At 40.6% G+C, this 25,644-nt stretch overlaps 1 protein-coding gene across 8 annotated transcripts in view; it reads left to right on the top strand.

The window, feature by feature from the left end:
• Window positions 1-25,644, top strand: part of Fggy (FGGY carbohydrate kinase domain containing) — a 409,535-nt gene that overhangs the window by 220,942 nt on the left and 162,949 nt on the right. For 7 of the 8 annotated variants that reach the window (XM_047521121.1, XM_047521094.1, XM_047521114.1 and 4 more), the window contains one exon: window positions 12,777-12,880. In XM_047521121.1, coding sequence (XP_047377077.1) covers window positions 12,777-12,880 — 104 coding nt within the window. Of the gene's footprint in view, window positions 1-1,604; window positions 1,641-12,776; window positions 12,881-25,644 lie in introns of those variants that run through there. The other variant, XM_047521143.1, reaches the window with a different exon arrangement.

The following is a 25,644-nucleotide window of genomic DNA, read 5'->3' as shown; positions in this document are numbered from 1 at the left end:
AAAAAAAAAAAAAAAGATACTTTCTTTCATTCAAAGAAAGCTATTATAAAAGTGAAAATGCAAACCATGCAGTAGGAGAAAATATTTTTCAATACATAGAACAAAGAATTTAAATCTAGAGTGTGTGAAGAATTTCTACAGGTTAATAAAAAACAGTCATACTAACAGAAAATGGTAAAATACTTAAATGACTTTGGGAAAATGGATACGCAAGTGGACAATAAAATATTAAAAGTATTTTAGCTTCATTAGTTATTAGGAAAGTCTAAACTAAAAGCATAAAATGATACTACTACCCAGCCCCCAAGTCAACTACAATTAAAAAGATGGATAATACTAAGTGTTGGTAGGCATCAAAACACCCAAATTCTCAAGCATCAAATGGCAGTATGACTGGTACCACACTTTGGGACGGAGGTTGGCTCTATGAACCAACAGTCCTACTCTTCAGGCATGTTCAGTAGGAGTGTATACATGTGCATATGAAAGAAAGAAATGCATATATAAGAATACATACAACATCTTTAGTTGTAATAGCCCAAATTAGGGGAAAACCCCAAATTCTCATTAGTACTGTAGAATGAGTACACATTAAGTATATTCATACAATAGATCATGTAGTAATAAAAGTGTACCAAGTATTGGTGCATGCAGGAACCTGATTGAATCTCACATATATGGTGATAGAAGCTGGCACAAAGAATACACTAAATGGTTCAAAAATTAGGTAAAACCTGTGGGCTAGATAGTCTTTGGTGGGACATGGTATATCGACAAGGACAGGAAGTGGTTTATTTCTTGATCTGGAGAGGTAAGTTTACTTGGAAAGAATTCACCAAATTTTGTGCTTAAAATTTGTAGCCTTTTAATGAAGGTTATACTTCATTGATAAAGTTTATTAAAGCATCAAAGGGAATAAAAGTTATCCATGCTGGCACCATGCAGCCCTCTGCGAGGTGCTGGGAATATAGACATGAGCATGACATAGTTTGGCCATGAAGAACAGAGAGGAGGAGATGTATGGATTAATAGACAACCTGAGGAGTGTTCCAATAGGAGCAAAGTCAGGATACATCAGCACAGGAAGGAGAACCCCTAACTCAACATGCTGACTGGCCTGTATTAGGTGGGTAATCAATGTTAGTTTCCACTCCCTCCTTGCTATGCTGATAACCATGAGTCATCAAGAAAAGGAGAAATTATGTTCAGGATCCTCTTTCTAAGTGCATAATATATACTAGTGACAAAGGAAGCAATGTGTTTTTCTTTGTGTGTGTTTTAACTGTGAACTTTCCTTAATGTGCGAGGTTAGTGTTTCAACCTCCTTTGTTGAAATCAGATAATCACTTACTGCTTTCTTCATAGAAGCTTAATTCAGGGAGTTTCTTTTTTTATCTACAATCAAGGACTTTGAGTCCTTTCTGTCTCTACCTTGGGCCATACAATTCCACAGAAAGAGTTAAGAGGAAGAAAAAAATACCAGTAGTCTGTCAGAATTTAGGCTGCTAGTTAGCAGGCAGATGGCAGGATTGGGGTGGATGTGGAAGATGAAAAAGACCAGCCAGCTCTGGGGAGCAGTGCCTCTTGACAGCACAGCAGCTGCTTCAGGGTCAACCGAGAACTGGAAGTCCTGAAAAGTGGTAGGTGCTATTTCTTATCTCCTTGGGCCCATGCTGAAGGAGGCCTAGGGAGTCATTATTCCAAAGAGCAAGGAAACAGAATTAACTTGGACACATTTTGCATTTGCCTTTAAGAGGCTTTGAGATGGTGGATTGAGTGCTATTTTTTAAAATCATTTAAAAATTCTTCCCTTTAAAATGTAGATTTATAAGGACAGAGAGCAGAGGAAGAGTGAAAAATAATGTGAATATACAGGACATATCCAACAGAAATGTATAACCCCACAAATGTACAAAAATGTGCAGACACCATTCCAGTAGCTTAATGGTTGGGAAGAAGCAGCATGGGTTCTGGAGCAGGACTGGGTTCTTATTCTGGGACATCACCTACTCTTTTTGTGACCACGGATCAGTTCCTTAACCAGTAGTAACTAAGTTTCTTAGCTCCAGGATGGCATCATAATTGCAGTTATGAGAATTAAATAAGATTATATAAAGTACTTGGAACAGCACCTGGCACAGGTTGACACTACACAAGCACCTGCTGTGGTGATAATGATAATGTCACCACTGCAAAAAAAAAAAAAGTTAAGGCTTTTTTTGCAGCACCAGCAGGACCTGGAGTCAGTGACCATAGCCAGGGTCACCACAGTGGTAGGGATCTCTCTAGTCATAAAGTCAGAAGGAAAGCAGGCCTCAGAAAGATACTGCCTTGGAGCCAGCCACACAGTAGAAATTAGCTCCTCCTACAGAAGACGCGTCTGTGTGTCTGTTGAAGCCATTGTGAGTCTGTATCCACCCAGCTCTCCCTCCCCAGGTGATTGTAAACATCTTGAGGATGGTGGCTGTTTCTTTAAGTACAGTTTCCCTTGCAATGATGAGCTACATCTCAGTAATTATTGAACCTGAATCCTACGAAACAGAGAACATTAATTAATTACAATGCAATATAATGCAATTACAGTAATTAATCACTTACATGGGCCAGCACCATTCTTTCAAAACAAGACTATAGTTTTACACTTTTACTTCCAAACCATCAGTTCCTTTTCGCAGATGAGCTATCAGAAGCTCAAGAAAATCAGCCCTTTTGCCTGAGGTCATGGGATGAAGTAGTGTTACGGGGAAGTAACTCCTCAGAGCCATTGCCCTTCTTGGCTAGCCCCCATTACCTTGTGGAGCCACAGGGGCACAGGACAAGGAGAGCAGCGCCTGGCAAGGCTGCTGTCCGAGAAGGTAACCTCATGGAACCTTCTGGGAGGGCTACATTTTGATGTCTCCTGAAGCAGAGATGTTTCCGCTGCAGTTTCTGAAAAATGCCACTGTGTTTCTCATGGAATTTTCTGTGATTGATTTTTGTTCTCCCCTTCTGCACTATTTATTTATCTAAGCTTTTATTCTCTTTGAAACACTTTCAGCCACATGTCCTTCATTGTGCTCCAACCCTGGGCCCTTTATCCTACCCAGGATTTTTTTCTCCCTCTCCAGCTGCTCCTTATATCACTTAATTCTCTGAGCCCACTAGCCTGACTCTTTTCCGGTGGGGGTCACCTTCCACGCCCACCCCAGTCTCTTGGGATTGGGGGAGAGAGCAGAACCAGAATTCAACTTCAGGATCTATTTTCCTTTTGGTTTTCTTATTGTGTGAAGCTGGGGGCCAGGCTAGATTAATCAGTCTAGGTGCGGTGGAGCCCTGTGACCCTCCCCAGGGGAAATCAGAGCCTTATAGAAACTCAGCTTGGTTTTTGGCTCCCAGACTGAATTCCAAGCTTTGAAGAGTCTGTCAATGTTCAACTAACCCCTGGAAGTTTGTGATGGGACCGAAACTTATCACCAAGGGGGAGGTGCAGTCAGAAGGTGGTAGAAAAAAAAGCTCGCCTGCTAATTTGGATCTTTTTCTCAAAATTTCAGACCTCTTCCCTTAATTCAAATGTCCTAAAGAACCAGTCTAAGCCCTTCTTATAAGCACTATCCTTCTGGAGTGTCTCAACTGGTCAGCTCTGTCTTTGAGGAGATGGTCTGGACCGTGGTTCTGTTCTCTACCCTCAGGGAGCCTTCCTGTCACTTTATAAATGAGATCACCCATCTTGTGGCAAGAAAGAGTTGCTGAGGGAAACCCAGTTCTTCTTTCTAACCAGAATTGGGCACCTTACAGTTGCAATATCCCAGTTTTTCTAGTTTGCCTGGGGCAGAGGGGGATCCTTCCCTTTTCCTGACCTGTTTTAGATTCATGGTGGAGGCTCCTAAAACGAAAGACAGATAACAAGAGACACATATACATTTATTTAATATGAGTTTTATAGGACATGGGAGCCTTCATAAGGAAATGAAGACCCAAAGTAACACTTAAACCTGAGTAGTTTATGGTAGGTTTTATGAAGAGTAGACTCATGGAGAAATGTAAGAGCAAAAACTGTATGATCTAATGGTAATAAACTAGGGGAAACTTAGCAAGGCCTATGTATCTAGATTCTTCTCTGTGACCCTTTCTCTTCAGAGATAAGCTGTTCCTCTCCTTTGGGTGTAGGGAGGGCATCTCTCACATAAAGGTCTTGTGACCTACTTCAGGGAAAAATCAGAGAAACCCTTCTCAGGTTTTATTACCTGCTTCAGGGGAGAAGGGTGGGGGTGGGGGCATCCTGCCTCTGTGCTTTTCTCAGATACCTTTAGCTTAATATATACAATACACTGATGTGCAGTATTTTGAAACAGCATGTCCTGACCCTTATCAAACAGTGACATCAAGAAAAATGACCTTGTAAAATAGATGCCACTCTTAGATTCCCACCTTACAACAGAGAAAACTGAACTTCAACAAGTTGAACTAGCTTACCAAAGTTTACACAGCAAACTCATGGTGGAACTGGAAATCAAATGAAGATCTGTCTGACTTCAGACCCAGAACTTCACACTGACTAACCAAGCCCTTCAGAACACAGTTCATCTCCTTCAGACTGTGACCCAGCAACCCTGCATCAGCTGGCTTTCCTGTCTCTCCTCTCTTTGCTTTATTGTCTCTTTTGTCTCAAAGTGTACCAGAAATGCCTTTCCCCTTCCCTGCTAATTGACATATTCTTACCTCTCCTTCCTGAGGAGACCTCCCTGACCATCCAAGCTAGGTCCCGTGCTGTTTTGCTGTCAGTAGCCCTTCTGTTTTTTAAGCATTTACCAGTGTATCTTTTCACCCCTACTGGATGTTATAGAACAAAAGAAAATAATTTCCATCTTTAGATTTCTAGCCTCGGACATGGTTGCTGACTTATAATTAGGGACCAGTTGATAGCCATCTATTAGTCAATTAATTTATAAAATATCAGAAGCCAATTATATGACTTAGAGTCAGTGTCATAGATCTATTTAAGGATCTGTTCCAAAAGATACATTTGTGTTACTTGGACCAGTTCTCTTAATTTTGATTTCTTTATTTTACAAAGTATTTAATTTGTGAATTAGCATGACTGTTTGAATTGGATTTACCCTTATACTTTACCAAGCCTAATGCTGGGAAGTGAAAATGTCTTTTATGAAGTTAAAGATGACAATGTCCAAGTAATTCAAAGATTGTGTTGAGCTTAGAAAGAAAGGAATTTCTGAAATCCAGTTTTTCTTTGTCTTTACTGTGGGGTTTGCTAGTGTTCTTTAAGTCTTGAATTTTCAAACTATTGTGTATTAGCCTACCTTTAAGAGTTGATCTCTCTGGATAGAAATGAGGAACAAATAAGTGAGACTCAGTTATCTGAGGTTCTACTTTTTGTTTTTTGTCTCCCTCCAAACACCATAAGGCTCTTGTATTTGTTCTGATTGGTCCACGTCATGGCTATAAGGCAGAAATGATGAACAACGCCACCACAAATTTGATCATGCTGTGAATGGTGCTTCATTTAACTGGGTTTTGGGGAGATAAATAGCTTTTGGTTTATGCTCAACAGTGTTTAAAATGCTCACCCAGATTATGCCTATTGCCTGGTACCTCATTTCCTTACTCCTCTGTGCCTCCCTCCCCCATTATTCTGTCATCAGTTGGACTTTCATGGATAGAAAACAGATGTTCCAAGCAACGTAAGTAAACCAAATAATGCACACACCAAGCTGAAGGTAGGCACATAAACCGCCATGCCAAGTCCTGCTATTCATATTGGACACTGAGAGTTGTCAAGAATAACAACAGTAATGGTGAAAATATATGGAGCAAACTAGGTCCCAGCCACAGTTCTTCTTACTCAGTCCTCACAGCAACCTGGTGAGCAACAGAGTATCACCATTCCAATCTTGTAGGTCAGGAAACTGAGGCACAGGAGGTTAAGTGATTTGACTGGCTTGCCAGACTTGACATCAAGCCCTCTAGTCCCAGAGCCCTGGCTCTGAACCCTTGTGCCCTGAAGAGTTCAGCTATCTAGTAAATGGCCATCCACTTCTAATTCGAAAGCATTCTCATTTTTCTGGGTCTGTGAGTGTGGGAGGGTGAAGAGGGGGATGGTAGCAGTGTCTAGGTGTGTGAAATCTCTTCATAAATTAAAGACAAAGGTACACCCATTTTAGAATTTAATTTGGGTGAATTCTAAATGATGTTTCATTCCAGGTCAAGACAGTGCTTCATCCTGCACTAAGGTCACAGATTCTTTTCAACTGTGCTGCTCCCCTTCAATTGTTAGGTGCACGGTTACTCCTTGGGCTTGCTTTACTGCTGCCATGACAGTTTTGAAGGACCCCAAATTCAGCCATGCTGTCTGGGAATACCTGGAATTTTGTAAGGAGTTGAAAAGAAAAGGCTGGTGTCTGCCACTGTGAGTTAGCACCCGTCTGGAGACCTGGATGTGATGCCTCCACTCCCCTGCTCTAGCAGTGACAACTTATTTGAGAAACCTTTTTTCTCTTTTCCCTAACTGTAAAGCAGTTCGGTGATAAGTACCTCACAAGATTGTATTTGAAAATGTATTTGAAAATGTATTTTCAAAGTGTCAGACACAAAACGATTTCTCAATAACGACGGATCTCATATCCTTTACTCTTTATCAATGATTTTTAGCAAGTTTAAAGAAGGTATGTTGTGAGACTCCATTAATTTTATTGTCAACCCATGAATGTCACTCAAAACTCTTCAGTATTTTTCACCTTTAGTCCTGCATAGGATGCAGAGAAATTGCCCATGGTGAAACGTGCTGCTGATGTTTAGGAAATGTCTTATGCTTTAATAGTTCATGACTTATGCCACAACCATTTATTCATTCAACAAATACAACAAAATTTTAGTGGGCTACTGCAGTATCAAGACTCAATGTACAATTGTAATATTTTAATTTACAAAAGAAAACATATTTGCTTATTCTCAATTTAGTCATCACCCAGTAGAAAGAGACAGTTATGCAAACAAATAAATACAATGATAGAGTCTGTAGTGTCAGGAGGTGGAGTGCGAGGGGAGAAGGCTTGGTCCGTTTTGCCTGGCTAGGGGGCTTGGGGCATGAGGAGGGAAGTGGTCCAGAAAGATTCTGATACTACAGCTGAGGCCTCAGCATGGAGTGCGTGCTCCCAGGTAGATTGTTGGGAGTTGAGGGGCAATAGTGGAAGGATCTTCTTGGCAGAGGGAGCATCATGAGCAAATGCCCAGCCACATGGACAAGCAGGGCACATCCAGGAGTGTGTAGATAAAACTCCATGAAGTCCTGTTTGTTCCAGCTACTGCTGCAGCTCCTGAAAGGAGGAGCTCCCATTTATTGAGAACTAGTATGTTCCCCTGTACATCTCCCTTAATCCCCACAGCAATTTTGTAGGTAAATATTGCTACTGAGATATTCTTCAGATATGGAAGTTGAGGTTCCACATCTGAGAGGTAAAGACCTTTTGCCCCAGGGCATGTAAGTAGGTTTCAAGCCCAATTCTAAGGAAATAGAACAAATGAAATAATAGGAACAATCACAAGAACAAAATAAGAAACACAGCAAACATTTATATAGTACTGAGCATGTTCTAAGCTGCACTAATACAAAATCTATTAGCTCTAAGCGACTATTTAAATCAAAATTAGCTAAATTGAATAAAGTAGAAAAATTCAGTTCCTCTGTTGTGCTAGCCACCTTTCAGGTGTTCAGTGGCTACGTGTGACTGATGAGTACTGTATTGGACGGTGCCAATATAAAACATTTCCACCGTCACATATGGTTCTGTTGAATAACTAAGTACTTTATGTGTATTAACACATGTAATTTTTATAACAATCCTATGAGGAAGAGACTTATACAAATTGTAATATGTAGAAATTGAGACTTAATGAAGATGGGAAATGTAACCAACATTACTTGATGAATGAGTCCTATTTTTTCGTAATACCAAACCAGTATATTGTGTTCTTTGTAATATAAATGAGTATTAGTCAAAATAATAGAAATAATAGAATACCATGTCTACCAGTATATAGACTAGCCTTAGGTTTTCTGCAGAGCAAATACCATTGCTATGATCCCTGCCCTGCTGGGACCTCACAATTGGCACAGGCTTTGCAAACACAGGGCTGATATCCCATGGACGCCAACCCCTCAGCCAGCTTAGTCAAGCAGCCCATCTGATAGACATTATCAGTCCACTCATTCCTTCAAATGGCTGAATCAAGTCTCAAGTTGATAAAATCTTAAGTAACGTTCAAAATTTTTTTCATATTTTTTGTCATCTTCCGAGCAGGTATCTGAGGTGGTTGTTTCAGGAGAATCTTTTTAAGATGCTACCACATTAGACAAGGTAACTGAAAATCCTGATTTGAGTCCTCCTCCTGCTTCTTAGTATCTAAATAAGTTTTATAAAGTTACTTCACCTCTCTGAAATTCAGTTTTTTCAACTGTGAACTGGAAATAAAACACATGTATCACAGGGTTTTTCTAAATATTAAATAAAGGGTGCAGTGTTTGAGGATGCTTTGCAAGTTATAAAGCACTTTATGAAGCTATAAAGTAGGAGATAATTATAACACAAATTTTAGAACTTAGGATGGTTTTCTTCTATATGACCCTGTAAAGTTTTCAAAGCTGCTCCGGCTTGATAAATTACAGGACAACATGCTCTCTTAATCATAACATTTGCAAAGTCCTTTTTCTTTTCTTTCATATAAATATAGTAGGCACTCAATAAATGTTTTGGAAGAAAGGATATATGGTTCGATAGAAGGAAGAGAGGAAGGGAGACAGCATGCAAGGGTAAATAAGAGCTGCTCATGAAGTTTTAAATTTTTCCTCTAAATTTGTTTTTAAATGTGAACAATATATATGAACAATATAATATGTGAACAAGTCTTTAATCTTATTTTTCTGCTATTTGTTTCTCATTCAACAAGAATTTATTGAGCACTATCATCAACTGGTTGTTGTGTAAGATTCAGAGAAAAGACTGTTGAATATGTCACTATTTTTTATACCTATTTTTTCAGCTGCTAATTTTGCTCCTTAAACATTCTGAGGAATGCAGAATGAACCGATACTTGTACAGTACTGTGAGCGGTCCCAGCAGTGTCAGGGCAGCACTTGTCAAAATCTCATCTTGAGAATTATTTCCCAATGTCCATGTGCAGGCTGTGAATCTTCTATGGAACATGAAATGTGTTTATTCAGAAAGGAGAAAGCCCCTCCCAACTTTTCTTACTTTTCCCTGCTCATTTGTGGGCCTGTTTTCTCGTGGGTAGCCCCTCTGTGCTCTAGAGGGACACAGGAAAATGAGAATGTCAGCTCCTGGATTTATGTGAGATGCACAAGAGCATCCCCCATGTGTGGCTGTTGAATCAGGGGTGATGATAGGCAGAGTGGAGAGAATCTCCCAGGAGGGTAACCTGGGCAAGGCCTACCTCTTGCAGGTGCTATGCAGACCTGACTGTGGTTGTCTAAGTCTCGTTGGTACTGTAGAATCAGTATCTGAAGAGGAACTTTTTGTTCCTGTTTCCTGGCGAGGAGGCACTGTATCTGATACATCAAAAGACACATTTTCTGTATCCTATACTGAGAATGGCTGAATAGCAACCACCATTTGTGATCAATTCTTCCATTGGAGAGATGAGGGAACTAGTTCTAACTTGTGGCAGAATTGGGGTTAAAACTCTGATTTTTTCTTACTTCAGTGCACTCATTATGTTCCATGGTGAACTGACATTTCCAAATATATTTCCTTTTCAGAAGACAATTATAACATCATAGAGTGAGGAAGTATAGAAAGAAAATGGGTTTTGGAGTAAGAGTGACAGGTCAGATCTTGGCAATGCTTACTATATCTGCATGACCTTGGACCAGTTACTCTGGTCTTTGTTTTTACATCTGTTGAAGGGAATAAAGAATATTTACCTTTAGTGGATGGTGCAAAGATCAAATGAGAGAATATTTAAAGACAACATAGTATCCAGCCTATCTTAAGTGTCTGATATGCTTTCTAGAAACAAAGGAAAAATTCAGTTGACTTGAGAAAATGTTCATAGTTTTGTGATAGCGGTGATGGTGACATGGCTACCAATGATCAAACATCTATGTTGGGTTTTGTTTTGGAGACAAACCTTCATTTTAATGGTGAAGAGCCAATACTTTGGAATCAGATTGACTGAATATGAATTGCAGTGCTGCTCCTTGGGAGCTGTGTGACCCTGCAGAAGTTTCTTTTCATCTCTAAGCTTCAGTTTCTTCATTGCTAAAACGCCAATAATAACAGTACCAATCACACTAGTAAGTTGTTTTAAGAATAAAAATGAGATGTCTAGGGAGAGCAGTTAAAATTAGCTTATATCTGAAGTTTCTTCTGTCCTAAAGTCCTTGTGTCCTGAATGGTGAATGTTTCACTCAGGGTCCAGCAAGAAAGGCATAAGCCATTCTAAATGCTAATAAAAGGACTCTCAGCTGTTTGTCCCTCTCAAGATGGCCCTCACCCTCCCTTGAATATGTAATCCTTTGCCCCCAAAGCCTCTCATTCTTGAAAGAGCCCACATTCCTGAAATCTGCTTTCCTAAATACATCTGTCTGTACTTCTAAAACAATAATAAGCACCATCACACTTATTATTATTACTCTTGTAAAAAAGAGAGAATTTTATACAGAAAGTGGTGATCAGATGATGGAGCAGAGAAATTAGAGAGCAGCTTCCACCACAGGCCAGCAGTCAAAGGAACAAGATGATGTTCCCGTGGTTCGAGAGCAGTGGACCCCAGAAGATGCTGTATCTGTGACCGCCTTGATAGCAGAGCCTGAGTCAGAGGGAAGCAGCACTCCTGGGACCTTCACCTGAGACTAAGAGGAGGTCTGCCCAGGTTTCCTCTTTTCTCCAGCCCTCTGGCAGGACTCTCCTTGACTGAGTCTGGGAACTACAGTCTGCAGGGGCAAGCCCCGCCATGCTGAGCAGAGTAGGGGGCTTGTTCTGAAAGCAAATAGGGCCCAGGACTCTCACAGGCTCAATTCTCAGACCTCAACTTCCTATTTACTGTGATAACCAACACAGAAAGTTTGGAAGAGCTGTACTTCCCCCTACTGCTGGGCCTCTGAACAATAGCAGAGGTGCACAAGTTGCTGTACCAGCAGGTAGAATTTGGAAGAAGCAATGAAAAAAATCTAGAAAGCTATCAGAAGACTGTGGCCCCTAGATTCCACTTTCTAGAAAGACCTTCTTGCTTGAGCAGCCAGTGCCTTTAGTATCTGGAATTTGTGACCTGAGAGACACCCCCACCCTGCCTTTTACCTGGCTAACTTCTGCAGAACTCGGCATGGACTGAACACCTGGGGAAACCCTGGAGCCTCTATGTATACCCTCTCTCCATGTATACTGATCCCCTGCATTGAAGTGCTCTATTTGGAGTTCTCTTTTTCTCACCAGTCTGTGAGTACCCTGAGTGCAGGGCCTTGTCTCTTTATCCTTGAATCCCCAAGCATGTGCACTCTCACTTTCTGTCCTGCGCTAGCAACTGGGGTAGGTACTGGGCTGCTAAGCATGTGAGCAAGGCAGTACCAGCTTCCTGCAGCTTTTATTATAGAAGAGGAGCAGATGGCATGTGATGTCTCAAAACTACCAGTGCCTCTTCTGTTAGGGAAGTCCAGTCATGCATGAAAACATTTAATAGTGAGACTCTATCAGGGATCATGGAAGCTCTGATAAAGTCACATCTGATTTAGGAGTAAATAGAAGCTAGCCTACCAGAAAGGTCAGGGAATGGCATCTGAGGCAGAGGGAAGAGCAGGTGCAGAAGAGCATACAGCACTGGAGTCTGAGAGCAGAGTGGTCATACATGAAGTGATTGAGATCACCAGAATCTGTTCTCTCTTCATCTCACGTCTGAACATCGCCTTGAGCATCTTTCACCTGCCTGATGTTGCAGTTACGTACATTTGCATGTTTGTGGCCCCCACATCAGGCCTGGTGTATCATTTGCTGCATAGAAAGTACTTGTTGGGTATTTGCATAGATGAAGGTAGAATCACTTTAACTAACTGTAATCATATCTAGTTTCACATGTCTAGCAAGTATCAAGGAATATAGTCTGTGTGGAAAAGCCTGAGTTTCTACCACTTGTGAGAAACTCTGCTTCTGACCTTCTTTGAACAAGAATTCCCTCTCAGTCACCCTCTCCTTTACACTTTGAGCTCTGCAATAAGTATGCTGAAAAGATTCAGTCATGAAAAAACTCCTTTACTTTGCCTTGAGATTGACACATAACACATTAAACCAGATTCCGTTCAGCTGTGTTCCTTACTACTAGTGCCACCTTGGGCAAATCACTGAACTGCTGCAGACCTTGGTTTCTTTTCTGGTGTCTGTCTCTAACATTAATAACATCCACTTGACAGTGTTAATATCAAATGAGACCACATAGGTAAATATACAGCATAGTGCCTGGTATTTAGTGAGCATAAAACAACAGACAGCCACTGCTTTTAATATGTAAATAGGTACAGTTAACTGTCAGTATTATAAGGTCAGATACCATACATGGACCAGAGCAAAGCAAGAACAGAATGAGTTTTCTAGTTTTCATATGGTACACAAGTATGCCCTTTTGGTTTCTGTTTGAAATTGGTCCACACATTCTATGTGTGGAGTCTTCCTCTATGTTATTTGACTTTTAAAAGGTGTTTTATGCTTGTTTTAGCTTTCTTTCTTTCCTTACTTTTTTTTTTTTAAAGAGGATTTTGTGGTTTTACTTTCTCACAGGAGTGATTGGAGCAGATGTGAGGGGTCACGGCCTCATCTGTGAGGGACAGCCAGTGACGTCACGACTGGCTGTCATCTGTGGAACGTCTTCTTGTCACATGGGGGTGAGTGCGGGGCACAAGGGCAAAGCCACTGTGTAGGGTGGGAGGCAGCCCAATGGGAGATACTGAGTTACTAGCTCCTTCTCTGTTCCTCTTCTTCTCTGTTTCCCTTCCTGCTCCCTTATGCGTGTTTGGCCAGAAGCCTGGTCCTCCTTTCTCCAACCTTGCTTATATTTGCCAGGACTTTTTCCAGGGGCCAAGATCTTAAAAAGCATGAAAAGGTTATGTCTGCCTTTGAAGCCCACCCTGGCCATAGAACCCAGGCAAAAGGAGTGAAATCAGTCCATGAGGGCAAAGCCTCACTCCCCAAGACCCATTTCTTCTTCAGGGGCAGCTGACTCGTCCATGGCAAGGTGGGGGTGTCTGTTTTCCTTGGCTGCTGAGTTCTTTCTCCATCAATATAAATCCATCTCCCTGGGAGCGTCCTGATGATCTATAGAATTAGACTGTGTATCATGACTTCAAAAGAACACTGATAAGCAATTTTCACTTTGTTAATTTTTCTCCATGAATTAATGGAAAGGCTTTCTCCAAGATTGCAGTTAAAATTTAGTGCCTGCCCTAAAATTTATATCTTCTTTAAATGCATGAGCCTGAAAGCATTCCATTTCGATAAGTACCCATTTCTACCATATTTTTATTTAAAAGTCATTACTCTGTTAAACTGAGATAGACGACTCCTTGGATTTTTCCCAGATGAGTACAATAGAGGGTGGGGGGGAAAGGGGGAGGAGCAGGGAGATGAGCCTGAGAGTAGAGTGGGACAGAGCCCAGAGCAGAATGTCTGCAGCTAGGGAAGAAATCATGTGCTATGTGAAACTGTTCGGTGACTGTAGGGACCACTGAGCCTCTTTTACTGGTAGATGCTTTGAGTAAATATCAATGCATTTACTTTCTTACTGATTCCTCCCCATTCATCCTGACTGTACTAAACTCTGCGGCATAGGATGGCATAGGCCCTCCTGCCAATGTGATAAGAGTTGTAACAGATATTATAATGTAATATGAAGAACCAAGTAGATTCAGATGGAACTTAGGATACTGACCATTTGCTCATGCTCGGGCAGTGTGCATTCTGCGGCCTCCTGTGTTGTAAAGATGGCAGGCCCAACCAGATTGGTTTCCAGTCCCACTTTTCCCCCTTCCTAAATATGGGTGCTTAGGCAAAAAACTTCACCTCCCTCAGATTCCTCGCTTTCAATCTGTGGCGCCTGATGGCAGTCCCTCACAGTGCGAGGCTGGAACGAGGCCGTGTAAGTGCTCAGGCAGATGAGCCCTTCAGAAGGCTGGCTCTTGATGGTCAGCCCTATTGCTATCAGGTAGGAAGGAGAGAGTGACTGACTGCCAGGAGGTATACAGGGAGGGCTACAGATGGCCTCCTGAGGTGGCATTTGGACTGGACTTAAGGAAATACATTTCTTCGTATTTGTTTTTTTGGACTCTAGGGGAGGCAGTAAATGGAACTTCCTTAACCAAGTTTGAAAGTTCCCACATCCTTCTTCCCCTTCAGCAGCCCTGTGGTAAAGCTTAGCTGTCTTGGAAGAAGAGATCCACAGGCCTAAGATCTTTCAATGGGAAGAGTCCAAATAGCTATCCAACTCTTACTTCCCTTGATGTGGGTCTACCCTTGTTCCCTTGTCTTGACCAATCACCAATTTAAACCTATGTAACTCATTCCTTATTTTCACTGGGACACATTGAATCTGGCTTCTCCTGTCGAGTCTGAGTTCCAAGCATTTTTACCCCCCACACTTCAGACTTCTGAGCAAAAGCAGATCTAAATGAATATGGGTGACTCTGTGAGGCTCCTCTTCTCATCCTGTTTCTTCATGAGATGATACTGGCTTTTCCTGCTACTAAGCATGGAAAAGTCCAGTAGTTTTCCCAAGGACACAAAGATATTAAGTTCCGGAACTAAGAACTCAAATTTTGCTCTACATGGTTCCAAAGTTCACACTCCACAATGCCCTGCTGTATTGTGCCTACTCACCACATGGTCATAGAGGAATGGGGAGCAGGGACACTGGGTCATCATGTGCACAGGAACTCCTGCTCATGCACTGGCCCTGTGACCGCAGTGAGCCTCTTAACTTCTCTGAGACTCAGATTCTTCATCCATCAAGTTTGGGGAGTGGTGCCAGTTTTACAGGATTGTTGGATAACATGTATTAGATCCATCTGTACCAGGCACATAGGAGACCGTAATGGTGGGGATTCTTATGAAACATTCCCAGTGACATAAAATGCTCACATGAAGCAACTGTTTGGGCTTCAATGAACTTGATGGGCAGCTGCAGTTGGTTGCAATGAATAAGGGCCATAAAATGCCAGTTTATTATGTCGTGTCCTACTGGAAATAACAGCCCCCACCCCCACCCTGCTTTGTACTTGGGAGTGGGAAGGGACCTTCTGGGCCAAGGGGATTAATCACCAGCTTTAATGTTATGTCATGAGGGCGAGACTGTGGTCATGCTGGCAACAGAGAGTGCCTTTGATCTCCCTCAGGTGCTGGGAGCCAGCATACCAACAACAATCACACCTTTGTGAGGTCTAGGGGAGGTGCAGTTTAGAGAAACACTCCCAGGGAAACTCAAGGACCCCCTTTGTTGTGGTTATGGCAAATAAAACCACCACTGTCAGGAAAAATTGCCAAACAGAACTTAGGGACCAAAGGGGCTGTGGGTTTTCCAAAAAGTGGTTTCAACATGACCTAAAGAATTCTTGCTGTCTGCTCACTTCTGGTATTTCCAACTCAGTGAGTTAATTGAGACAAAATTCCCAAGGACATTTTATTGTTGATCCAAGTTGTCACTTTTCTGGTCACCCAAAAGGAATGAATGAATGAATGAACAGTAATTGAGTATTGGTAAATACTTTAAAGCTCCCTACCTCCAAGTTCCTGTTACCTCCAGGAATCTGGAGAAAAAGCCTGAGGTTGAACATAAGACGTACTAATCAGGCCTTTGATATTTTAGAAGATGCAAGTGTGGGCTGCACATTCATCTTCCTCAGGGATGATTTAATTAACAAGGAAAAAATGCTGTTCTTTTTTTAACTCCATGAAAGCAGAGCTGCTTATTCAAACTTAATTACTACCAAGTCACCAAAACCCAGGATAACACACGACAGGGGTTAGCCAGAGGTTGAAAAGTCACAGGGTCAGATGGAGATGATCCTTGTTGCTCCAGCACACCTCTCCTGGAGCTGTCAGGTCAGGTTGTAACTTGGCAGCTTATCCTCCAACTAGGTGTCAGATGGGGGGCAAACCCTGTGGCGGAGGGTTTGACGAGGTAAGGCTTATGCAGAACAATGCTTGATGAGATCTGGGAAGTGTTGCTGCACCTTAAAGTGTTTAGAAAATGAGGGTTTCTCAGTCTTAGGTGAACACAGAGCTAGTGATTCTCTGTCACTACATGGACACGGAATCTCTAAGACATGAACCCCTGTGCTAGCCCTATTACTTACTATGAATTTAGGTAGATGCTTCATCTTTCAGTGCCTCAGTTTCTTTATTTGTTAAATGTGGGCAATAGTATTTTTCCATAAATTTATGTCAAAAATTAAATTGGATAATCTCTGTAAATAGCTTGGCATTGTACCTGGCACAAAATGCCAAATATAGTGTTGTTATTAAAGATGATTCATTAAGACTAGAATGATCCATGTTTTAATAGATTAAAATCAGAGACATCAGCCTGAACTCATATTTAGCTTAACATAGGAATTATTTATGGATACATGTATATACTTGGGTTAGTAACCATATATATATTTACTCTTTCTATCAGGTGAGAGGACCTAGAAATAAGAACTTTCCAGAAGGCTATGGTTACAAGTATATTTCATGCCCAGACCTTGGTTTCTAATATCCTGATCCAATAAAGAGAACCATGATGTCTTGGAGAAATGGTTGATTGTGGGATTGGGACACAGAAAACATAAGATAGCAATACCTCAGGCTCTGTATTTTATAAGAAAAGAGGTTCATTTAATTCACAGCTCTGAAGGTTGAAGGGCATGGTACTGGCATTGGTGAAGTTCTGGTGAGGACTCCTTTGGCTGAGTCATCAAATGTTGAATGTTATCATATTGAAAGGAGGGAGAGGGATAGGGGAGAAGAAAGATGGGTGAGAAAGAGAGAATGGAAACAAGAAGCAGAGCATGGAAAGGGGCCAGTGGAACCTCCCAGTAGGCCCCACATCTTAAAGGTTTCACATCTCTTAACATTGCCACCCTAAGAAACAAGCTCTCAATACATGAACCCTTGGGGGACACACTCAAACTATATTCAAATCATTACAAAGGTATAATATAGATTAGTCATAAAAGTACAATGCTAAGTAATAGACGCAAGACAAAAAAAGAGTAAAAACCATACAGTTCTGTTATTTTAAAACATAGGAGATGAAAACTAATATATAATGACAGAAAGTACATGGGTGGTAGGGATTACCTAGAATGGGGGAATGGGTATAATGAGGACCAAGAGAGTAGAATTAGAGAAGGGCACAGGAAAGATTTGGAGAGATGGATGTATTTGTCTTTATTGTGGTTATATCCTCATTGGGTGTGTGCTGTGTCAAAGCATCAAGTCAGACATTATAGATATGTACAGTTTATTAAATGCTAACTATAGCTAGAAAAAGCATTTTTAAAAAACCTAAAGATAATACTGGGGAAAAAATTAAAATAGCAATAGTATCTGCAATCATTTATACAGTGCATACTGTATCATAGACACTATTCTAAATGCATCCCTGAAATTATTTTTGAAACACTATACATTAGGTAATTAATAAATATTAGTTGGTACTTTTTCCTTTCTCGCTTGATTCTGTAGCTGCTGAGACATATTTTATCTGACTCTTTTTGGTTTTTTTCTTGTTTTAATAGTACCAACTTATATGTCAGGTGAAGCTGACTTGATTAGAGGGTCCATGATTCCTGTGCTTTCTCTGGGCCCATCCTGTCCAGCACAGCACTAGGTGCATAGTGGATGCTTAGTGACCATGTTGTTGCATACCTTTTCCTAGGGAAGGGTGCAAGTGCTTATATTTTCTCAAATCTCATCTCACTCCTTCTCATCCATTAGGGTCATCATCATTCATCACCTTTTTCTGTTGAATGAGTTCTGATTGAGTGGGAGAAGCCCCCAGGTCTAAGGTGCCTATCCTCCCCATCACCACCTTCTGTCCTCTACCTCACCAGGGAATTTAGGAAGTTCATTTGGCCTCTCTGGGAAGGAAGATTTTAACTGAACAATTTTACTTCAGTGAGAAACCAGCCACTCTCTACTCTCTCCTTTCCTCCACCAAGATACATATCTGGATGTTCCATCCTTCTCCCACTCCTCTCCCTCACCCTACCACCACCCTGTGCCTTGAAAGGTGGGCATGGTTTCCTCCCCCTGGAGCTCATAGGATGCACTTAGGTTTACTGGCTCCATGTCTTGACCTCAGTTCTTCTGGGAGTCTGCAACCCCAGCATCTCTGGGCTCCAGCCAGAGAGAAACACCCTTTCAGACTGTACCACATTGTTAAAGCTGTGTTCGTTAGGTAATTTCTCTAATGGCACAATATGGCTGCCTCAGGCCTTCCAGGGAAACATTCCCTTAAAACACAGGACCCTGGACAAGGTCTATTTTTTAAGAAGAATCAAGGATACTCAACATCATTAGTTAAAAGGGGAATGCATATTAAACCACAATGAGATCTAGTGTATACTTACCAGAATAGCTGAAGCCATGGGGAGAACATGGGGAACTAGAACTCTCACAAAACACTGGCGGGAAGTGAAATGGTGCAACCACTTTGGAAAGCAGTTTCACATTTTTTCAAAGAGTTACACTGCTATGCCATCCAGTCATTCCATTGCTACAGAAGCTGGGCAGGGCTCTCTGGCCCCACATTTCTGTAAGCCCACCAGGAACACAACAAAGCCTCTCAGAAGGTAAGAAACAAGAACTTATGGCATGACAGCATCAGGCAGTTCAGTCACACAATTGCATTCACATGGGAACTGAGCTCTTCACCAAGTTATACCGTGAAGCACACCAGAAGAAACCATAAGACTGGTTGAAAAGTATCACAGCATCCAATTGCCAAAATTATGTTTGGTTGGGATTTTTAACCAGCTTTATATGGAGCCACACAAAGACCAAGGCATAATTCTGTTGGTTAAGGGAACACATAACTGAAGGTTGCTTTTGAATGATTCATCAGCTGACCAGTGTTACGTCTCAGGGACTCCATGACTTATGCTCCTATTATTAACTGAATGTTCCTCAGGTTTCCATACAACCCCTAGCTATGAAATTTGCCATTATCTTGGAAGACAAGGCTAGAGTTCGTGGGCATTAGAGACATGACCCATGAATAAAAGGGAAGGCCACAAAAAGAGTAATTTATTTTTCATGGACCTGTCTACCCTGATCAACTCACCGTGAAGGTGGTTCTGAGAACTAAATTGCATAGCTTCACACTCCCATTTAAATCCCCTGACAAGGCTCCTGAATTCTAGCTGTGCACAGGAGAGCTTGCATAATCTGGTCTTACCCACCTGCCCCCTCATCCCTCGTCTTTTACCATATGTCCTAGCAGGTGCCTCCACATACCCTTATCTGAACTCCCTGAAGCAAGACATGCTTTAGAATAAAGAATGAGCACATTTTAGACAGTCATGTGTGTGTGTATGTGTGTGTGTGGTTAACACTCATAGCCAAACACATGAGTATTTCTACAGTAAAATGTAGGAATATTCACACCAAGCAGGTTAAGTAATGCTTAAATGTCTTGATCTGTTCCATTCAGGTTTTACCATCAAATGAATTATTAAAAACTGTTCATATTTGGAATATTTCACATGGAGGAAGTATATAAAACTCGTAGTTGTTCTTCTTGGAAAGAACTTATGCTTTCCCACTAGGCTGGCTTTAGGCATGTTGTTTTCTCTGCCAGAATGAACACATCTCCCCTCTATCTGTTGAGTAGCATCAATATGAAAATTATTGTCCTTACAACACACACACACACTGAGCACTTGCTATGTCATTTGTTAATCCCAGCAAAGTCTATGGAGTGTTTCTCATTGTATTATGATCCTAGCATTCAGTTGAGAAAACTGAGGCTTGGAGAAGTCACAGAGCTAAGAAGTGGTGCAGCTGAGGTCAAACCAAAGTACAGGAACCTCAGAGCCTGTGCTATTAGTCATTATGCTGTCATTAGTGTGTGTCTTCCCCCAAATCCTGCAACAGGTGTGACCTCCTTGAAACCGCTTCCCTACCTGTGCCATGCTGAGTGGATTTTACCACCTCGGGCCTTCATAGCCCTCTAGTGCAGCATCTTTCATTCATGATTTTTCTACAAGCCTTAACTCCTTGAGCAGTTGGGGAAAAGTCTACTTTAATGCTTCATCTCTAGGGCATATACTAAACTTCTGCATGGCTTTATAATCAAGTTAACCTAAAGAGATATGGCAGTGTATCCTTACTGAAATAGATAGTAAACAGTACATCACAAGTTTAAGGATATAAAATTTGAATCTAAAAAAGAGAAATACTCGAAAAGGAAAAAGCTACTTAAGTTTATGCATGGTTTGTAAAGAAGAGAAATTCACAGGGACAACAGTTTAAAATGAACTAGGAACATGTCATCTGTATACTTAAGAATAATGATGGCTAGATTTATTGAACATTTAGCTCATGATAGTTTTTTCCCTGGGCAGTATATATATAAAATTTCTAATTTCCACAACAAATATTTGAGACTAATTTTAGAATCCCTCAATAGACAAAGAATCATAGCTGTATAAGAAAGAAAAAGATGCAGTAACCATGTTTTATATCAGAATAAAAAATAATATTAATATACTCAGATTAACTAAAAGTTAAACATTATTGGAGGATGTTAGCATAATAGAATACCTCAACAGATTACCTTTCCTTCTTAAGAGATGATGGAATTGAGGTCAGAGAGATTGTAGGCTTTTACATGGTCTTTTATATCCATCTTTTGAAAGTGTTAACTTGGTACCAAAAACATACCCCACTGCTGACCTCAGGACTGGGTCTAATGTTGAGCTGTGCTTTTTAAAAAAGTTGCTGGAACCTGGAAGGAACCACATTATCCATAGCTTTAATGTTTAAGAGAAATAGAACCCACAAGCAAAGCTGTGGAAGATTGAGAGATGTAGTAGTTCTGAGTGCCTATGAGAAACCTTAGGTGGTGGTTTAATTATTTTCTTATTTACAACAGATTTTGTGATCATGAAAGGACATTTTCATGGTGCCTTAGAGTATATAAAATACCTTATGGAATTTAATGCTCAGAATAAACAAAGTGAGATTGTCAGAGCAATGTTGTTTTCTTTTCTCAAATGAGGCTCAAAGAAACTAAGCGATTTGTCCTGTGTCCCACAGCTAATAGTGATAGGGCTGAGACTTGGATACATACCCAATCAAACCCCGAGCCAGTTCTCTTGCACCCTTAGTTGGTTCATCTTTCTTTGCTTGAATGGAAGGATCCCATAGCTAGTCAAAGTTTGGTGCTTTACAGGAAGGGCTCCTGGGTCCATGTCATCAGTTGCCATTGTGACTAAATTCTTTATTGAGCTGCAAGCCAGTGGTTCTCAAAGAGTGTGCATGAAAAGAACCTGGGGATCTCTTTTTTTTTTTTCAGTCTGAATCATGATTTTAATTTTTCTTAATTATTAATTTGATTCATTGTATACAATTGGGGTACAACTTTCATTTCTCTGGTTGTACACAAAGTAGAGTCACACTGTTTGTGTAATCATACATGTTCATAGGGTAATGATGTTTGTCTTATTCTATTATCTTTCCTTCTTCCTGCCCCCTCCAGGCCCCTCATTTTCCTCTACGCAGTCCATCCTTCCTCCATTCTTGACTTATCCCCACCCCATTATGTATCATCATCCTTTTATTAGAGAAAACATTCAGCCTTTGTTTTCTGGGGATTGGCTTTTTTTGCTTAGCATGATATTCTCCAACTCCATCCACTTACCTGCAAATGCCATAATTTTATTCTTTATGACTGAATATCAACAATACAACATATCAAAATCTCTGGGGTGCTATGAAAGCAGTACTAAGAGGAAAATTCATTGCATGGAGCACATTCAATAAAAGAAGAAAAAGTCAACAAGTAAATGACCTAACTTTACAACTTGAAGTCCTAGAAAAAGAAGAACAGATCAACACCAAAAGTAGAAGACAAAAAATCATTAAAATCAGAGCTGAAATCAATGAAATTGAAACAAAAGAAACAATTCAAAAAATTGACAAAACAAAAAGTTGGTTCTTTGAAAAAATAAACAAAATTGATAAACCCTTGGCCACACTAATGAAGAAGAGAGAGAAAACTCAAATTACTAAAATACATGATGAAAAAGGAAATATCATGACAGATACTATTTATTAAAACATAAAACATGATCAGAAGCTATTTTGAGAATCTGTACTCCAACAAAATAGAAAATTTCAAAGACAACAATAGGTTTCTAGACACATATGATCCACCCAACTGAATCTGGAGGACATACACAGTTTAAATAGATCAAATTCAAGAATTAAATAGAAGATACCATCAAAAGCCTACCAACAAAGAAAAGTCCAGGACCAGATACATTCTCATTCAAGTTCTACAAGACCTTCAAAGAAGAACTTATTCTAATACTCCTCAAAGTATTCCATGAAATAGAAAAGGAGAGAAACTTTCCGGGCTCATTCTATGAAGCTAGTATCACCCTGATACCAAAACCAGACAAAGACACATCAAGGAATAGAAGACTTCAGACCAATATCCCTAATGAACATCAATGCAAAAATTCTTAACAAAATTTTAACAAATTGCATACAAAAACATATAAAAAGGTAGTGCATGACAATCAAGTGGGTTTTACCCCAGGGATGCAAGGTTGTTTCAACATCCAGAAATCAATAAATGTAATTCACCACATCAATAGACTTAAAATTAAGAATCATATGATAATTTCAACAGATGCAGAAAAAGCATTTTGTAAAATACAGCACCCCTTCATGCTCAAAGCACTAGAAAAAATAGGGATCTCCTTTTAAAAATGCAGTCCCTCAAGCCCCAGTCCTATGGGTACTAATTCACTTGAGTCTTGCTGGGAAATAATATCTTTAATTTTATTTTATTTTACTTATTTACTTACTAACGTACTTATTTACTTGGTGCTGTGGATTGAACCCATGGCCTTGCACATGCTGAGCTATACCCTCCATTCCCAGAATCTGTAATTTTGATGTGTATCCAGGTGATTCTAATTAAGGATTTTCAGGAAAACTGCTGTAAGTGTCTTCAGAGTAGTGATTACATCTGTCCATCATTGTCTCCTCAGTGCCTAGCAAAGCACCATATACATAAATAATAGTCTAAATTTGTACTTGATGACTGTAAAAGAGAAGTAAATAATGAAAAATGAAATATAAAAATTAATCTAATATCAAGGAAATGAAGTTGGAGAGTCAGGTGATCCCTGAAGGATTTGGGACACAGGGGAAAGTCCCTTGAATCTCCATCCTTTCAAAGAAGGTGCCTCTTGGAAGGCCTAGGTACAGACATTCTGAGAAGCTGTGGCTTGCACAGAGTACCTGGTGGAATCTGCTGACAATTAGAGATTGTGGATTTTTTAATTTTCTCATGAAACAGGAGAGACCCTGTCTGGAGCTCTGTACAGACAAACCCAGAAACCAAAGCAGACACACCAGGACACAACAGGAAACCACAAAGGCCTAAGATCTTTCAGGGTAAATAGGAAGTCAGAGTTTACTTTTGAACCCACAGTGCTGAGCTGAAGTTCAGCGTTAAACCCAGCTGTCTACCCAACTCCTCCTTGAGCCTGGGCACCCATGAAAGATGATGCCACCTGGGTAAAAGCATTTAAAAGTGTTTGTTCTGATCAGGATTTGGAGTGAGCTTCTTTTGTTTGTGCTGGTGGATAATTTAGGACACAGGTGCAGTTGGATGTGAAAGCATTAATTGGTCTCTTCGGTTTCCCAGCAGTGATATTTGAAACCCCATCTTCCTCCACAAAGAAATCTTAATCCACATATATTCATAAAGCTTTTGCCATTGACAACCCTCTCTCATGTATTGCATCTGTGGACTTTTGGACCCAGGTGCATAGTAGTGTAACATTGACAACACTTAATTTGTACCCTGTGTTCACTGGCTTGACATCTATAATCTCAGTTGATTGCTACTAGTAATTATTAAGTTGGAAAGTATTAAGTAGGATATAAATGATTACCCATTGTGTGGCAAGGATAATGTAGATGACATGGATTTTGGTCTCCGATACCTAGATCTATGTTCACATCCAGAATATTTAAGCTCTCTTGCCCACATCTCACCTTTTATTCAGTCAGCTGTTTTGAGAATCTACTGTGAGCCCAGCATTAGACTGAAAATGGTGGGCAGAAGCAGACACAGACCTCACAGTCTAGTGCAGGAGATGGACACCAAACTGACAATCACAAACATGTATATAGTAACTGCAGACCTTGACAAATGCTTTGCTTCTGTGCACTGCTGCTGGAAGTATGAATTGGTCCAATCACTTTGGAAAACAAACAGGCTCAACACTCCACCAATTCCATGCCTAGGAAAAAACCTAGAAAAACTATTGCACCTATGCATCAGTGTGTGCCTAGGGAGGACTCATAGTGTCATTCTGCATAATAGTCCCAAATTTCCATCAGTAGTAGAATGAGTAACTGAATCTCATTACATTCTTGCAATGGCATACATGTTTAAATGAAGAAACTATATCTTCATATAACATAGATATATCAAACAATTTTAATTGAAAGTAACAAGGAATGAAAGAAATATGAACAGAATTATTTGATTCATAGGAAATTCAAAAAAAGAAGGAAAAGAGTTAGTATATTTTAGGAATATAGTGCCTGAAGGCACTAAGCCTAGAAAGACAAGCAAGAGAATGATTGTCAGATATCAGAACCCTAGGGTGATGGCTACTGAGGGAAAGGATACTTTCAGGAGGGGCTTTGGAAAAGTGGCAATTATTGGTACAGGACACTTAGACTTACCAGTCTTTAAAATGTACCCATGTTTTCTACATTCCTCTGTGTGTATGGTATAGGGATGTATATAGAGAGGACTCACCATGGCAGCATAAAGCCATGCATCTGGAACAGCTTGGCAGACCAGGAAGGGTCCTGTAAGACCCTTGTGCTGAGAGATTTTGACTAAGTGACTTAGCAGAGTCATCGGGGGACTGGGGAGGTTGTATGTGGCCGTGGTTGGTGACTGGATAAAAATGGTAGGGAGAAGAGTACAGCAAGGTAATGGGAGGGAAATTGGCAGCTGTGGGGTGGGGCAGCAGGGAAAGGGGGTGCAAGTTAAAGGTGGAGAAGCAAAGCGGGGGAGAACATGCTGGGCTCAGAAGCCTTATGAAGAAGTTTGCTTTTTCAAGAGAAACTTAATTTGGTTTTAAGCATAATATGTTACAAAGTTGGATTTACAAAACTGATTGGAGGGTTGCCAGAGTGGATGTCAGAAGACCAGAGAGAGGGACATAGGGAGTCCAGGAAAGAGAGGGTGTCATGGTAGCTTACCTGAGATATGGTGAGGGAGACAGAGAGAAGCAGAGACCTTTGAAAGATGCACAGAAGATTAAATCAATAGCACTTTCTTGGCAAAGAAGACCACTGAGGTTGCAGAGCAGATGCAGTTGAGACTTCTTAGCTGTCTTGCCCCATC

Source organism: Sciurus carolinensis, chromosome 1 (genome assembly GCF_902686445.1).
Source record: "Sciurus carolinensis chromosome 1, mSciCar1.2, whole genome shotgun sequence".
NCBI classification, from domain to species: Eukaryota; Metazoa; Chordata; class Mammalia; order Rodentia; family Sciuridae; genus Sciurus; species Sciurus carolinensis.
The sequence above is the reverse complement of the archived record's forward strand: the minus strand, read 5'-3'. Positions and strand labels throughout refer to the sequence as shown.